Raw genomic sequence first — 17,785 nt, forward strand, 5'->3', positions numbered from 1 at the left:
GTAGATGGTCACATATAAGATAAAAATAACAGAAAAATTAAATAAACTATAATTAATAAAAAATACTTTGGTTTGTCTTTCTCCACAGTTCTCTTCGGTCAGTTTGTGTTCTTTCAGACGACCTCTAATGATGTGGTGGAGATCTTCGATGGACCCTCAGTGGAGTCGCCTCTCCTCACCTCTGTTTATGGCTCTCACCCAGGTAAAAGGCTTTGTTTACCAGCACTATGTGAGAACACCTGAAGACAGATCTGATAAGAAGAGGCTGCAATAAACTAATGTAGGAATACCATGGTGACGGTCTGATTTGCTCTTGATGTGCTTCGGCTGTATCAAGAGGTTCAAAAGTCTGAGACCACAATGGAAATCTCCTTTTTCTATTTTTCATTTAACCTGGAAATAAACTTTTTAAAAGTTTAGGATTTTGAAAAGTTTCAAAGAAGGAAAAGTTTTGTAAAAGGGAGAAAAATATCACTTTTGTGCCAAGCTAAATGCTGGGTTATTTTCAGCTCAGTATTGGGTCATAAGGGATGAACCCATTGTTAGGTTACATGTAAACATTTTCTGGGTTAATTTAACCCAGCGTTTCGGTTCATCCAGTTTTGACCCAACATCACCCAACAGCATTTTTTAGAGTGTAACTCTTAAAGGGAAAGTTCACCCAAAAGCGAAAGTACCACACAGTTGACGGTACCAAATCACTTCTATAGTATTTGCAGTTATGTGTCTGAAACTGTCTACACAATGATCAGCGGTGTTGCAAGAGTGGAGGCGTGGACTAATTTGCATATTCATGGATCCGCTTTACTAAAGGATGCAAGGTTGTTGAGTTACTTTAAGCTGCACACCGTATCTTTCAGACGAACACATTTGAAGTTATTTTGGAAAATGTCCTTGCTCTTCTAAGCTATATACTGTAATGGTAAAACACAGGAACACTTTCTGACTTTGCATGCAAAAAAGTGCATTTATCCGTAACAGTGGTAATTTACACGGCTTCAATGGATTTATAAAGGTATTCTGCAAAAAATAAAATGCAGAATGATATACAGATTTCAAACTTTATTACTGTAATAACTAGCTTCTGGTAACGGCGGTATCTCTCATGCGAAAGTTTTAGCGTAGTGAGCGCTGGTTACCATGGGTACATTGCACTTGTCAATTGCGTGAGTCCGAAATGGCGTAGTTACCAAAAGTTAGTTATTATAGTTTATAATATGGTTTAAAATATGGATATTTGTAGAAATGATATTCCCCAATACATGGACAACTTTTCATTTTGTCAGAAATGGACTGTTCCAAAGTTTGCAATGGGGTTGCCAGGTATCCCAGTGTGGCGCCTTGCAATTCCATGCGTTTAAACCGCATTTGATGTGATTGGGCTCTTAGGCTGCATGTTGTAAATTGTTTAGTGAGTAAAAACAGGTGGATTAAGTGCCAAAATACCAAGTGTTCATTGATTGTGTATATATGTGCATGCATCACGATAACCAAACATTTCTTATACATAATCTATAAGCAACATATTCTGAGATATCGTTGACCTGACCAGCAACGTGTGGCCTTTCAGCAATTAAACCAGTAGTTAGCAAAGAGATTTTACTAAATTGTTCTTACAATATCACATCAATAACCCGCAAAACACATTTATTAACTGCTTTAAGCCATGTGGATTACTTTTTTATGAATGCATGGGTGAATGCACTTTTTTGGGCTTTAAAGTAAGAAGTTGTTCCCTGATCCCTGTTTTCTCCCATTATACGCTTGGGAGAGCAAGGACATTTACTAAAATAACTCCAAGGGTGTTACAAATTTTATATTTGGCTGGAGTTTCGCTTTAACATTAGTTAATGCTCTATGATGTAACATAAATAAGAAAAGATCAATCGTATTGGTAAAAAATATCATATTGTTTGTTCATGCAGCTAATGCATTAACAAATGTTAGCAAATAGTACCATGTCAAAGATTGAAATTAAAGAATAACCAATGATTGAAAACAAACTTTGATGCTCCTAATCTCATCATTAGATTATGATACTTAAGCCTGCAGATTTACAAATTATTGGTGCATGCTTATAATATAATTTGCAGTAAAACATTTTTGTATCAAATCAGACAGTAATGGCAACACAGAAGCAGTTTTTCACTGTGGTTTCAGACATTTGGAGGCGACACATCATTTCCTTTAACCCTGTTGATGTGTCAGTCCTCAGCAGATATATTGATGATCTCAATTATGTCGCTGTTGAGACTGCAAACAGATAACAGAACTGTTTTACTTCCCCTTGCCTCCCCTAATTTCCGCTTTCAAAGGAGAACCCTTGCCACTGAGCTCTGCCAACGAAATAACCATCAAGTTTAAAACTGAAGGTCCGGACACGGCAAAGGGTTTTCATTTTGTATATCAAGGTACGTAGTTTCAACTCTAGTAAAATAAAAAGCATCTGCCATAAAGAAATATATCACCACACACTAAAAATACTGAGTTGTATTTAACACATGGCTGGGAAAAATAACCCAGTCGTTGAGTTTATCTCTTGCTGGGTTATTTCAGCCGATGGTTGGGTCAATAATTATTTTACCAAACCATGGTTTAAAAAAACTGTGATTTTTATAGTGCATACTATTCATAGACTGTAAAACAAATATGGACGTAGTGTCCGTAACATCTCCCATAGGTTTGTGAAGATCTTTTTTTAAGCCAATAGTAGGCGGTGCCTGCGCGTCGCCATCTTGGCCGCACGTCACTGCGAATCCCTCGCGGAAGACCGAAAATGGGTAAAGAGTCGGACGTGGGTGAAGCTAAGGTGGCTGGTTGTTAAAAATGTGCCCACCTAGCTCAGCGGTAGTGACAGCACTGGCAGTTCACCCGTCACTCAAGTGACCACGCCCTTAATAGGCTTTATGCCCAGCTGCACTACTTCCTGCACAACTTCAGCCAGCTCCTTGTTTCCTGTCTGCCATTATTGGACAAACTCATTCATCCAGGTGTGCCTGACCTCAGTAGTCACAACAACAATAGTCAGACACACCTGGATTAATCAGTTTGTCCAATAATGGCAGACAGGAAACAAGGAGCTGGCTGAAGTTCAGGAAGTAGAAGTTGTCATGAGGGCAAATTTAGCTTTATATATAAACAGATTATTTTCTAATGTAAAGTTGGCCATTTTAACATGGAGGTCTATGGGAATTAACTCCCTTGTGGAGCAAGCCTCTAGCGGCCAATCAGTGAATTGCATATTTAAGTCACTTCTGTATTGGCTTCATCAGAGAGATCGAAAGGTTGCCCCTTGATTTTCATTTTCAGTAATGTTAAACCTTTTAAAATGCATAATAACATCGCAGTATTGAAAGGTCACAACAATGTAGCCAATATATGTTTAAGATACTATTAATAAGCTAATATGCAGTTTACTGGCTGCGTACAATGCAGTAAGTGCTAAAAAACTACATTGTAAATAATCAGAAGTTTTTCCTTGCATTTCTGCAGCTGTTCCCAGAACCAGTGCTTCCCAGTGTAGCTCCGTGCCCGAGCCTCGCTACGGGAAACGGATCGGGAATGACTTCGGATTGGGCACTGTCGTGCTTTTCGAATGTAACCCAGGTTACACTTTACATGGAGCAAATGCCATTAGGTGTGAGGCGGTTCCCAACTCTGTAGCCCAGTGGAATGGCACGGTACCAACATGTGTCGGTAAGTACACGTGCTCTTTAGTACTGCCCCCTGCTGTAGAGATGGTACCCTAGAAATGACATTAGTGTAGGATGACCAGGTTAAGTCTTTGTTTATTAAAGCCTAGCATGCTACCTACATAAGCAAATGTAAAGCTGCATGGCATGAATGCTATGGATTTAAATGCATTACTAGCGGCTTAGTTAAAAACTATTGTAGGTAAGGCAAAAGAAATGTGGTTAATAAATTGATTTTAATTTGTTTAAATTTGCATAATGCATGGATATCTGGTATAAAAATGGGATTTTAACAATACTGCAATTGCATCATCTGATTCTAACCATTTTGGAATCCATTCAGCTGATCTCTGGGTCTGGCGGTACCACTTTTAGCATAGCTTAGCACAATCTATTGAATCTGATTAGACCATTAGCATCGCACCTAAAAAAAATAACCAAAAAGTTTCAATATTTTTCCTATTTAAAACTTGATTCTTCTGACAGAAAATGTAAAGTTGCGATTTTCTAGGCCGATATGGTTAGGAACTATACTCTCATTGTGGCGTAATAAACAAGGACTTTGCTGATTTCGCACTTCTCGAAAATAGCCCCCTGCCATTGAAAGTTACCAAGGGGACTATTTTTAAGCAGCAAAGTCCTTGATTATTACGCCAGAATGAGAGTATAGTTCCTAACCATATCTGCCTAGAAAATCGCACATTTAATTTTCCGTCTGTCTTAGTACACAATGTAACTACAGAAGAGTCATGTGAGGTTGCATGATGATTAGCATGGTCTCTGCCTAAGATAGCTGCCTATGTAGGGAGTTAACAGCAATGTAGCTCACTTTTTTTAAGTTTTGGAAAAAGCTTTAAGTAGGTTTTATGAAAAATCAATATGCTAAGAGCTAATGGTTAGAGAGGCACTCACACGGCGAGAAGAGAACGATGGCATGCAATTTCAAGCAAATGCGAATCTCAGGTAAAATCTCCTGATGCAACTTGACAGAATACTTTTGCTTCTAGCCCCTGTTGATTCTCTCACAGGAGCAATTTTATTAAACTGCAGAAGGACAGAGCCAGAAGCAAAGCAGCCATCCACCAACAAATCAATGTGCTATCATTTTCTGAGCATAAAGCACAAATAGTCATGATTTTGCATTAAAGGGCTCATTTTCCCCCTGAGCTCCCGCTGTTTGTCAAGGTTTCTCACACCAAAAACCTGAATGGACAATTCTTAACTTAAACCGTATTTGTTTTTATGTATAGTATATGCTTGGGTCTTCTTTTGCATTTACATTTGGGGTTCCTGTAGCTGAATTGGTAGGGCTCTGCATTTTAAAGGTCATGGGTTTAAAACACAGGCGCCACACATGCTTATAAAATGTACAGCTTGAATGCACTTTACAGTAAGTCGCTTTGGTTAAGAGCATCTTCCAAATGCATAAATGTAAATTTAGCTGATGCTTTTATCTAAAGGGAATTACAAATGAAGAAAGCATTTAAAAAAAAATTCTTTAGAGGCAACAAGCAAAGCTACGTTTATAAGTGGGACTAGTATTGATGCTAGAAGTGAACAGCATACGAGCGTGATAAGCAAAATATAAGCATAAACATATGTAAAGTAAATTTTCGCATGCTCTCTCTATGTCAGCGTGGGTTTACTCCAGGTGCACCGGATTCCTCCCACAAGCCAAAAACATGTAAGTTACGCAAATTGGAGATGCCAAAATGTAACTCCCCCAACGTGGGTCTGGATTACTTGTCTGAATAAAACTTGTGTATCAATTAACCAGTTCTTAACACGAATATAGCCATAAATGCTGGAATGGCATAAAGGAAGAAAGAAAACCACCTCGCAAACAGGTTGAGTTCGTCCCTTTTTGAGCTAACACTGGAAAGCATAATAAAATTTATGCTATTAGGAAATACCGAAAACTGATGTAACTGAATTCTTTCTTTTTGAGATGTGTCCATCAGGTTTTTACCATAGACTGTAAAAACTATGGACGTAGTGTCCGTGACATCCCCCATAGGTTTGGGAAGAACATTTTTGAAGCCCAAAGTGGGCGGAGCCTGCTGATGCCATCTTGGCAGTGCATCGCTCGAGGATAACCAAAATTGGCAAAGAGGCGGTATGTGGGTGGACCTAAGGTGATTGGTTGCTAAAACCACGTTCGCCTAGCTCGACAGTAGTAAATTCACCTGTCACTCAAGTTGCCACACCCTTAATTACGCAGGACTTTAAGGCTTAACTCTTTTGCTGCCATTGACGAGATATCTCGTCAATCAAGAGAAAACGCTTCCCTACCAATGACGAGATTTTCCGTCTTTCCGCAATACCGCTATTATCCACCAGGTGGCGCCCTTCCGCAACTTTTTAAACACGGAAGTATTGCCCTATGGCAAGTGGCTGCATGTCCGTGTCTGTTTTAAAGATCGCTCTGAATGGTATCTCTATGAAAAGTCCGTCACAAAAATTTAATTATCTCTGCTTTTTGCTCAAAATGTGGTGTTTTTGCAGAAACCTACCCATATTCAAAAGCTGATTACAAAAGAACCACTGAAGGTGGGATGAAACTTTTTTTTTTTTTTTTGAAAGCAGAGGGTCTGTTCTTTCATTTGGTATATTGTATGTTTATATATTTAAAGAAGAACATTTTCTGGAAGGCATTAAACTTTGGTGAAAATCATGCAAAACGCTGGCGCTGGCTGGCAACTTTTTAAAAAAATGCTGGCGGTGAAAGAGTTAATATAATTTAGCCCTGGAGAATCCAAGAACCTTCTCTTAGCATCAATTAACTTTGGCCAAATTTGACCCATGGGTTCTCCAGGGTTAAACGAACTGTCTATGCGATTGACTGCCTTTTGGAGCCAGTCTCTAGTGGCCAGTCGATGAATTGCAGTTAAAGTCACTTTCCCAGTTGGCTTCAAGACAGAATGTTGCCCCTTGGTTTCTATATGGGCATTAAATGCTTAAAAATGTAAGTTGCCGATTCAATTTCCCAAAGTATTGCCGTTTGTATACTCTTAAAAAATGCTGGGTTATTTTCAACCCACACAGCAAAATCACTGGTGTTAAAATAACACCCAGGGTGTCAAATTTAACACTGGAAAAGTGTGTATATGTGTCCACACTACACTGTGTTAATTTAGTCAAAAGTGTAGTGTTAATTTAACAACACTCATTATTAGGGGTGTAACGGTACGTGTATTCGGACCGGACCGTTTCGGTTCAGGGTTTTCGGCACGGTGCACACGTGCACCGAAAGGCCGAATGCAATCTTTTGTAGGCGCCTATGCGGAACATAATAAGTGTGTTTCCACACGAACATATTAAGTGTCGGAAATCTCCGCGGTCAGCGCAAGTCTTCTGTCAAACATATAACATAATTCGGCCCACAGAAAGATTTTTATTTACTTAGTTGTATATTCGTTTGATTATTGATGTAAGCGTTTACGTGTCGTGTCTAAAAGCGCATGTTAAACGCGTGTCAAAGCGCTGTTTTGTTCTTTCAAAAGTGCGTGAGAGGATGCACGTCTTTCGTTGCTACGCAATCATGAGACGCGCTTTCTGTGACAGCGAGAATAAGGAATGCGTGATCAGATTTTTCATCTGCACCTCACGTCAATCATATCATTGTCACAATGCGATCAGCTGGTCGGGACAGAGAAGAGCTGTAACCCGGGCTTACTCAGCTGTCACTCAGCTGCGGAGGGGTTCGTTACAGCTTACACTAACGACACAAGCAAAGATTAGGAGAAACATGCCAAAGATCAAAGATGGCTATGTATGCAACTCACTAACCTCAAAATGAGTGTATAATAAGTATATCATCATGTTGCTTGCTATGCAGTTACACATAGAGCAGTAATATTATTTTTATACAGAGATGGTACATAACCAATTCAATTCTGTGAGTTAAACAATCCAAAATAAATCAAAACAGAACATTTTTGGTGGCAAAAATGTAGGCTAATAGTTCATAAATGTATTCAGGAATTGAATTTGTTAGTTTAGTGCAAGGTTTAAGTAGAAAAAGTTTAAGAGAAGGTTAAGAAAAGAGTTACCTACTGTTATAAAATAATGTAAAAAAAGAACTTTGCCGTAGTATTTTATTTATTATTTTTTCATTTTATATATATTTTATATATTATATTTTAATAAAACGTGTTTAAAAAAAGTGTAAACAAATTGTAAAAAAAGTTTATAGTAATAAACAACCTGCAGTTTAATGTTTGCATTTTCCCCTTACTGTACCGAAAATGAACCGAACCGTGACTTCAAAACCGGGGTACGCACCGAACCGTGATTTTTGCGTACCGTTACACCCCTACTCATTATATGTTAATTTAACACTCAATATTGTTAAATTTTACACTTTGTTCAACACTATTCATTGTTGTTTCCACACTACACTGGTGTTGGCACAGAAATACAGTGTTAAAAATTAACACTCCTAATTTAAAGTCAATACCGGTGTAATGTGAATTCAACAATGTTAAGTGTTAAAATACTGATTAATAGCCACTTTTGTTGCTAATGGGTTGTTTCTATAAAAGACAAATGACAAGAATTATTGCAAAACCTCTTTTTATTAAAGTACATCACATTTAATATTTACATTGATACACACAACACTTTGCATTTAACACTGCTTATTTAAATACCTCAGCTACAATTAGAAACAGAATACAGTATGGAATAATGAAAGTTATCTTATACCACAGCGCAGTGACATGAAAACCACTTATAAGGTCTTTAATATATCAAATGAGAGTTTAAAAAAAATTTGCCACCCTACTCAAAACTTGAACATTAAAATACACTGCAATTACCTTACTGGCAGGCAGAAATGCTTATCTTTCACAATACTAAAGATTTTTCCATAACAAAACAGACATTTCAATTCAAAAGACGTTTCATTTTTCTTAAATACGTTCCAACCTGGTATTTAGTTCTGTAGTTGTTTTACTCATGATGTAGTGGAAGGCTGCATCAGTGGTCTTCATCATGGAGGGAATGGCTTTTTGGTCCAGAATGATGCAAAAATTCTGGATGCAACTTCTGTTCCCAACGCAGTGCAGGCAGGGCTGTGCTGATTCATCCACCTCAAAGCATGGATTGATGCTCATCACCTAAGTGTTTTAAAAGAGTGTATTTGATGAATGTATTTGATGTGTATTTATGAACTTGTATGCATTTACATGGGGTGAACAATGCAAGCAAACTAACTGCTGAATAAATAACTAGAACAAAATACTAAAAAACTTACACAGCACAATCAGTAGCTTCAGTTGCACATTGACCCTCTCCAGTCTTTCTTCCTTTCACAAATGAAGGCAAGAGGTGAATGAGCCAGGGAAGAGCTGCCACATCACTGTCCCGTTCTAGCAAAACAGAATTTAAACACCATGAGTATAGAGTTAAACTTTAAAACCGTAAAAGTAGCAAACCCATGTACACTTACCATATTTAAACTCCTGTTGACCAGACAGAGGGTCATCCATATTGTTGTATGTTGGCTATTTTGCAATACATCACCTCAGCATATTTCTGCAGATTTTCAAAGACAAAAAGAGTCAAGAAAATACCAAAAAGGGTGGAGTTTTAACCGTTATTTGAATCAAAATCATCTCAGTATAATAAATCATGTTAGAGACAGTGTACAGTACAAATGTACTGTGTGTACTCACATAACTAGTTGGTAAGCTCTTATCCTCCAAACTGGGTTAAGGAATAACAGTTCCAGAATTCATGGGTATGCCGTATTCAAATATAGTCTGGTAGGGTCCTATCACAAAAAATGACAATAAAGACTCTGAAAACTCAACATTCTTTTTATATTAAAAACAGCACTCAAGACAATATGAATCTTCATTTATACATTTTCAAAATAGTAATCAATTTGATTGCTATTTAATATGACATCAATAGCAAAACGATGTATGAGAAGATAATATATTTTTATTAAAGTTGGCAGCAGGTCATGTGAGTTTCTTTCCAGATTAATAATAATAATAATATGTACAAAACTACATATACTAAAAAGATTGGTTAACTGTTCAGTTATGTCAAATAAAATGATTTATATGTATAAATATATAAACTTACCTTCTGTAATGAATTTATATAAGTATTAGCAGTCGTTTCTCATTGGAAGTCATCCATGTCAGGTCTTCTTTAATAAACTGCCCTAAAAACAGCATCTCTTCTGAATGATTTGAAGCACTCAGTGTGAACTTTCACCAAACTAGCATCTATAATGACAGAAAAACAAATGTTTGGCATACACGTTTTACACTTTCGTATGTATTTGCCATTTGCATCTGTCTGACATCTAGCACCACGAAAAGCTTACAACACACAATGCATCCAATCCAGCAATCTGTGCATACAAATGATGATATATTGTGAGGTTTTGGTCAAATTAATTGTTGGTTTGGCGATATTTCTCCTGTTTGCAAACATCTTAGAAAAACATATGACAATGCGGTTGCGGTTTTCTCCGTGTTTTTCAGTAATTTGAATAATTAACCGATATCCGTGCACTCACGTGCATGTAAACGACCTCGTTAACTCACGGTATCTAGCCTATATGATTACCTTATAACGAGCATCATATGGTGAATAAACAAGCTTTCATTTAACTTAATTTCATACCTTCAATTTGTAGTGCATGTCGCGTTTTATCATGGTTCAATTCTTTCGTTCATATCTCCTGTTAAAATTATCCTTCTTGGTTTTAAACTTTTAGCTAGCAGTTTAACTTTATACTAAACTAACAAGGGAACAACGTAACAGAAGGTAGCTCAAACTGAACCAAATAACGAACAAAGGGGAAATAAAATGGGAAAAATATCTTATTTAGGTTTTTTGGCATATGGCTGCGTAGAGTCAGACAGAGAAATAACAGTTTAATTTAGCTAAACCATGTGAATATTATGAGACTGATTTACCTGATCTCTTCAGTCCTCCTGTGAAAGAAAATGGCGGTAAAATCCCTGACAGGAAATGTTTAGTGGAGGCATGGCTTGATTTACACCGCTCAGAGTGAAATCTGATAACACCCTTGTTTTACACTGACACTGTTGTGGATATAACACTGGCCTAGCAATGGCAGTGTTATTTTATTACCAGATAGTGTTAAAACAGCATCAACACTGTGTGTTTAACACCATCCCTGAAAATTTAACACTGGTGATTTTGCTGTGCAGCGTTGGGTCAAAAGGGGACGAACCCAATTTTTTTAGGATAAATAACCCAGAATTTTTTTATATTTTGACCAAACAATGGGTTTTTGACACAATGCTGGGTTGAATATAACCCAGCATTTTTTAAATGTATCGCAAAATGATCTAGGTTCTGGAACGTTAAGCATGCTTTCATAGTATATTAAGCTACTATAGATTACTATTGGATACTATATTACTTTTAATATTTATTGTAAAAAGCAAGTCTTTCCATGCAGTCTCAGTGGTAAATCGGATGCTTTACCACCATCATTAACCCCTGTTACCATCATTTATAACTACTACAGCGAGTCATTGCTATATTTGATTCATACTTCCAGTGTGTGGGTAACAGTGTTGCTATTGGTAATGGTTTACGTAATTTTTCTCTCTTTGATGCATCTTAGCAAAGCGTTCTGATTTCACCTTTGCCACATATTTCTGTCCTTCTTTTAATCTAAAAGTAAAATGTAAATTATACACTCTAAAAATGCTGAGTTATTTTTAATCCAGCAATGGGTCAAACCCAGCTGTTGGGTTAAATTAACCCAGAAAATGTTTATATTTGACCCAGCAATGGTTTGAAACAACCCAGCATAGAATAAATCCAACCAAAAGAGGGTTGGATTCGTTCCTTTATGATCCAACGCTGGGTTAAAAATAACCCAGCATTGTGTAGTGTAGTGCAGATAAACACGTTTTTTAAGAAAGTTATAACTGTACACACTAAAAATGGCTTGGTTATTTTTGACCATTAATGGGAAAATATTGGACAGAACATGTGGTGGGTTAAAAATGGACCCAACGCTGGGTTATTTTAACCCAACTGCTGGGTTGTTGTACCCCATGGTTGCATAACAACAACCCAACATTGGGTCATTTTAACCCAGCATGTGTTCTGTCCAATATTTACCCATTATGGGTCAAAAATAACCCAGCCATTTTTAGAGTGAATGTGTCATGTTCCAAGCTTGTAAATTTTAAATAAATGTTGGGTTCTTTTCAACAAGGGACGAGCCCAGTTTTTTGGGTTGTAATTTAACTTATGCTGGGTTGTTTCAACCCAAAATGCTGAGTTGTTTTAACCCATTGTTGTGTCAAATTAATAAATTTTCTTGGTCAATTTAATCAACGACTGGGCTCTTCACTTTTTGACCCAACACTGGGTTGAAATTAACCCAGCATTTTTTAGAGCGTAGCCTACACCCATTTCTACTTTAATGTCTTGAACATAAGATCCAACAGATGGAGGCTTGCGTTTCTTGCAGCTTTTCATGTATATTATTCCATTTATAGCAGCAACTTAAATTGATTTACATGAAATCAAACCTCATTTCTGAACGCTACAATAGCTGTTAATGATGGCATTAGCGTTAGCTGGAAACCTTTATGATTATTGCAGGGGTGTAAAAGTGTGCGAGAGATCATCTGTGACGTGCTCAATACTGTGGACGTGGAGGGCTGAATAATGTACATATTCAACCATGCATATAGTTTTTCCTCCAATTAACAGAAAAGTATAAAGAAAGAAAAGAAGAAAAATGCAAGCACATTTTTCTTTTGGCTCAGGTGGCGTCATTTGCAAGATGAATTTCTTGCCCTTTTTCACAGTTTTATCTTTTCTTCTTAGTTGCTGTGTGTGTGTGCTTTGAATGCTAATGAAAGTGGAAAATTAAAGTCATTCTCACTGATGTTTGTGGGCTATCCAAATACATAATACAGTATTTGCGTATGTGAATTTACAGCAGCCGTAGACTTACGCAAACATTCATGCGCCTTTGAGCTCTTTGGATTTTTGTCATTGATTTATGGTGGACCGGTTATTATTTAATAACTTTCACAGTGACATAATGTTTTACACTCATGGCATCTTATTGTTTCATTACTCATATGCCAATCTCGAAATAATAAAGACAAGTATCAGTATTGCTATTTGGGGTTAAAGATTTGAACAAACTTCTAACCGTTAGCTGATATTTTTCTACAGATATAAGTTTTTTTTTCCTGCTGGATGATAAAACTTGCATTAAAGAAGAGATCCTGGTGGGCTTCTTTTGATCTTGACCAGAAAGCAAGCGTCTAGTGCACTAGCAATCGTATGGCAACAGCCAGACTATTTGCATTGGAGTTTTATATTTGGCTCACATTTTTTTCTTAAAAATCTTGTTCATTAAATTGGGTTGATTTTAAATTTATTTGTTTTGGTTGAAGCACTCAGATCTTTTTGACTCAACTCCCACAATGCACAATTCCCATATGGGTGTTGGGAAAACATGCAGAACTAGCTAGATTTTTGCGTCATCTGAGGATTTTTTTCCAGACTACAAACACACACATCTGAAGGGGAGAGGCACGTTAATTCGAAAATACTACTGTTTTTTTCTACTGATACAAAGCTTAATGCTAAATACTGAAGCATCTCTTCAATGTTAAGTGATACATTTTGGACACAATTTTATACAAAAAAAAGTTTTGACAAAGAAAATAGTTTTAAACAAATTCATTTCAGCTCCTTAGTATTTGTATTTGTGTGCTTTTGAATTAAGAGAGTGATGGTCTCGTTTTGACCTGGTCTCATCCTGCCTTGGTCTTGTCTGTCTTAACCCCTCAAATTTTGGTCTTGTCTTGGTCTTGACAAAATTTGCTCTTGGTCTAGATCTCAACCACTCAAAGTCTTCTACCCCTCAAAGTTTTGGTGTTGTATTGGTCTCAAAAAATTTTGTCTTGGTCGTGTCTTGATCTCAACCCCTCAAAGACTTGTTCTTGTCTTGATCTCAACCCCTCAAAGACTTGTTCTTGTCTTGATCTCAACCCCTCAAAGTCTTGTTCTGGTCTTGGTCTCTACAAAATCTGGTCTTAGTCTTGTCTTGATCTTAACCCCTCAAAATCTTGTTCTTGTCTTGGTCTCGACAAAATCGGTCTCGGTCTTGTCTCGATTTCAACCCCTCAAAGTTTTGGTCTTGTATTGGTCTCAAAAAATTTGGTCTTGGTCGTGTCTTGATCTCAACCCCTAAAAATCTGCTCTGGGTCTTGATCTCAACTCCTCCAAGTCTTGTTCTTGTCTGGATCTCAACACATTCTGGTCTTGGTCCTGTCTCGATCTCAACCCCTCAAAGTTTTGGTCTTGTAGTGGTCTCAAAACTTTTTGTCTTGGTCATTTCTTGATCTCAATCCCTCAAAGTCTTATTCTTGTCTTTGTCTCGAACATTGGTCTCGAACAAAATTGGTCTCAGTCTTGTTTCGATCTCAACCCCTCAAAGTTTTGGTCTTGTATTCGTCTCAAAAAATCTAGTCTTGGTCGTCTCTTGATCTCAACCCCTAAAAATCTGCTCTTGGTCTTGATCTCAACTCCTCCAAGTCTTGTTCTTGTCTCGATCTCGACACATTCTGGTCTTGGTCTTGTCTCGATCTCAACCCCCCAAAGTTTTGATCTTGTATTGGTCTCAAAAAATTTGGTCTTGGTCGTGTCTTGATCTCAACCCCTAAAAAACTGCTCTTGGTCTTGATCTCAACTCCTCCAAGTCTTGTTCTTGTCTCGATCTCGACACATTCTGGTCTTGGTCTTGTCTCGATCTCAACCCCTCAAAGTTTCGGTCTTGTATTGGTCTCAAAAAATTTGGTCTTGGTCGTGTCTTGATCTTAACCCCTCAAAGTCTTGTTCTTGTCTTGGTCTTGAGAAAATCGGTCTCGGTCATGTCTTTGTCTCAACCCCTCAAAGTCTTGTTCTTGTCTCTGTCTTGAACAAAATCTGCTTTTGGTCTTGTCTAAGTCTGAACCCCACAAAATCTGCTCTTGGTCTTGATCTCAACCCCTCAAATTCTTGTTCTTGTTTTGGTCTCGACAAAACAAAAACTGGTCTTGGTCTTGTCTTGGTCTCCACCCCTCAAAGTCATGGTCTTGCCTCAGTCTCATAAAACTCTGGTCTTGGTCCTGTCTTGGTCTCAACCCCTCAAAGTCTTGTTCTTGCCTCAGTCTCATAAAACTCTGCTTTTGGTCTTGTCTTGGTCAAAACCTCTCAAAATCATGTTCTTGTCTTTGTCTCAATAAAATCTGGTCTTGTCTTAGTCTAAACCTCTCAAAGTCTTCTTCTTGTCTTGATCTCAACAAAATCTGCTTTTGGTCTTCTCTTGGTCACAACCCCTTAAAGTCTTGTTCTTGTCTTGGCCTCGACCCCTCAAAGTTTTGATATTGTCTTGGTCTTGACAAAATCTGCTCTTGGTCTTGATTTCAACTCCTCCAAGTCTTGTTCTTGTCTCGGTTTTGACAAAATCTGCTCTTGGTCTTCTATTGGTCTCAAAAATCTGGTCTTGCACTTGACTTAATCTTAATTTTACGAAGAGTTTGAATATCCTATGCTAGCTGTAAAGAATACCAGTATGATCGCACTTAAACAAGATGACCCTTCAAAAGGCGAGAGTTTTTCTCTGCTCAAAGGGTTCTCTCGATCGCCCACCGAAATATGAGGGGAAGTAAAAGGAGTGTGAGGTTAAATAATTGAAAAGAATGAATGCATAATGTGTTTAGCCTGAGCAAGATGAAGCCTGTATAAAAGATGAAGGTCCTGCGGTTGCACCATCTCTGGAACTCACTTAAATTTTCTAGAAAGGGCTAAATATTGAAAAGGACACTTTTGAATAAATAACAAGTCCATGTTATGCCCATGCCACATTAAAGCGGATGCCACAGTTTATGTTAATATTAATGTGTGGTACTTCAAAACTAAACCTGGTTCTAGTAATGACATCCCTGTGGAGTTAACTGAAGATGCACCAGTAAGGTTGATCATTGGTGGGTTGCCTTAGATGCTTTAACAGCAACCTGTTTTTTGAAGTGTTCATTAAAAACACAGTGCTTTTGAATAATGTTCACCGAGGAAAACATATTACAGATATAAGGCCATTAATAAAGTTCTCCTCTGTACTTGTTAAGAGATCCACTTATTGTGCTGTAACAGTTTATCTTCAAAGTCAACATGAAAGCATATTTACTTTCCTAAGACACATTCCTGGTCTTATTGTGCATGATTCTTGCACGGGAGGTTTCGTGTTGAATATATCTACCGTGTTATTAAAGCTTTATTTTACCGGGTTACTCCTGTGAGATTTAAATCATGTTTAGGGGAGACCTAGCCATAACAGCTGCATAAAACAATGCAATAAACACAACAGTATAAAAAACAGGGTATTAAAAACAAATACTGTATAAACAGTACAGCAAATCTTCAAACGGATGACAACAGTATTTGCTGTCATTCTTGTGTGCGTTATTTCAAACATTTGTAAACAACTAGAACAATAGACATGTTATGCATCCGGCCCTGTTATCCCAAGTTATGTACAGTGCATTAAAAAGTATTTAAAAAATCAGTATATGTGTTTCCTGAGTTCAAACCTATGACCTTTTGCGATGTTATTGCAATGGTCTACTACTGAGATATACAAGAAAGATGTCCCCGCTTTCCTTTGGACTTGAACATAAAGTATTATATATTACTAAATAGTGTACAATATTTTATGTAGTATGCTGACATAATGCAATACAGTTATATACATACAAATTTGATCAGACAGGATATCTTAAAATAACTCGCACACATTCATTTTGGCTTAAGAGAAATTCAAACACGGTTTAAATGTTATGTAAGTTTTTATTACTGTAAAAGTTATAGATTTTCCATAAAAAGAGTTCATTTTAGTATTTCAAAGGTACATATTTGTACCACATGTGTACATAATGGAACATATTAAGACCTTTATAAAGGGTACTGCCCCAGTGACAGCTGGGGGACATATTTTGACCAACAGTGTACTCGCGTCTATTCTGTCATGTTCATTCTGCATTTTTCCCTCAAAATCTGTCATTCAGTTCCCTGCGGAGGTGTCCTGACCACACGTCGTGGAACCATCCTGTCGCCCGGTTACCCGGATCCCTATGACAACCACCTGAACTGTGTTTGGAAGGTCTTCGTGCCTGAGGGAACTGGAATCCAAGTGAGATAAAATTTGTTGTTATATGTCTCATGAAAACCCATTTTGAATGAAGTTTAACTGAAGTGTGTTTGATTACTTAAAGCTTGCCAGCATCAAAGGATTTTTAGTGTTCTGTGCTTTACTGTAGTATTTAAATTGCCTTTATTTATGGCTTAAAGTTGAAGGTCTCTTGTCAATACAGCATCTTCATAATATGAAAAAAAAAAAAAACGTTATGGTAATGGTGTGGTGAGATAATACACACACAAAATTGCCTCAGGCCACCATGCCACCATTAGATTTGTTGTTTTTGCAATGTTCTCTTCATTATGATACAACCAGAAAATACAAGACAATTGTTTGCAGTATAAAAAACAATAAAATTATAAGTTCCCCTTATACTTATAGCAATAGCAGAAACCTGCAGGATTCCTTAAAGTCCCCCTGTTGTCAATAATTGTATCACTTAAAACTAATCTTTGATCATTATAAAAGTATATGGAAAGGTTTTCCTGTGACAGTAATTTCTATGAATTTGGATCTTTGAATATGCAAATTAGTCCCTGCCTCCACTCTTTTTTCACACAATGCATACGTGAACTGCGCATTAGCAGCATTCATTTTTTTAGCGCTGATGTTAACATGTTACGGCATTCACCCTGCACGTTTTGGTCTTAAAATTTTAATATATTGTGTACATATTTCCTGTATTTTCTCATAAGGACTTTTAGACGGCACTTAACCCTGGGTTATCTTTGTTTTAAACCCCGCTTTTAATCCTAGGTAAAGGGTCATTTAACACTAGTAATTTAGAAGCGGGGATATCCCTGAAATAACCCAGGGGTTCAGAATGAAGATAATCCAGGGTTAAAAGCAGGGTTTAGAACGAAGATAACACAGGGGTAAAAGC

The 17,785-nt window shown here is 37.3% G+C and overlaps 1 protein-coding gene and 1 long non-coding RNA gene across 5 annotated transcripts in view; one reads left to right on the forward strand and one right to left on the reverse strand.

Moving 5' to 3' along the window:
- csmd3a (CUB and Sushi multiple domains 3a) overlaps nucleotides 1-17,785 on the forward strand; it is a 398,763-nt gene that overhangs the window by 252,918 nt on the left and 128,060 nt on the right. For all 4 annotated transcript variants that reach the window (XM_065298900.1, XM_065298902.1, XM_065298901.1 and 1 more), the window contains exons 32-35: nucleotides 89-202; nucleotides 2,316-2,411; nucleotides 3,493-3,696; nucleotides 16,772-16,896. In XM_065298900.1, the coding sequence (XP_065154972.1) occupies nucleotides 89-202; nucleotides 2,316-2,411; nucleotides 3,493-3,696; nucleotides 16,772-16,896 (539 nt within the window). The remainder of the gene's footprint in view (nucleotides 1-88; nucleotides 203-2,315; nucleotides 2,412-3,492; nucleotides 3,697-16,771; nucleotides 16,897-17,785) is intronic.
- LOC135789200 (uncharacterized) lies at nucleotides 8,257-10,877 on the reverse strand. The gene is made up of 6 exons (XR_010547511.2): nucleotides 10,634-10,877; nucleotides 9,789-9,934; nucleotides 9,371-9,468; nucleotides 9,145-9,230; nucleotides 8,950-9,064; nucleotides 8,257-8,812 (listed from the first exon to the last, which is right to left on the reverse strand). It is a non-coding gene; the product is annotated as an uncharacterized lncRNA (long non-coding RNA).

The sequence above is a fragment of the Paramisgurnus dabryanus genome, chromosome 13 (genome assembly GCF_030506205.2).
Source record: "Paramisgurnus dabryanus chromosome 13, PD_genome_1.1, whole genome shotgun sequence".
NCBI classification, from domain to species: Eukaryota; Metazoa; Chordata; class Actinopteri; order Cypriniformes; family Cobitidae; genus Paramisgurnus; species Paramisgurnus dabryanus.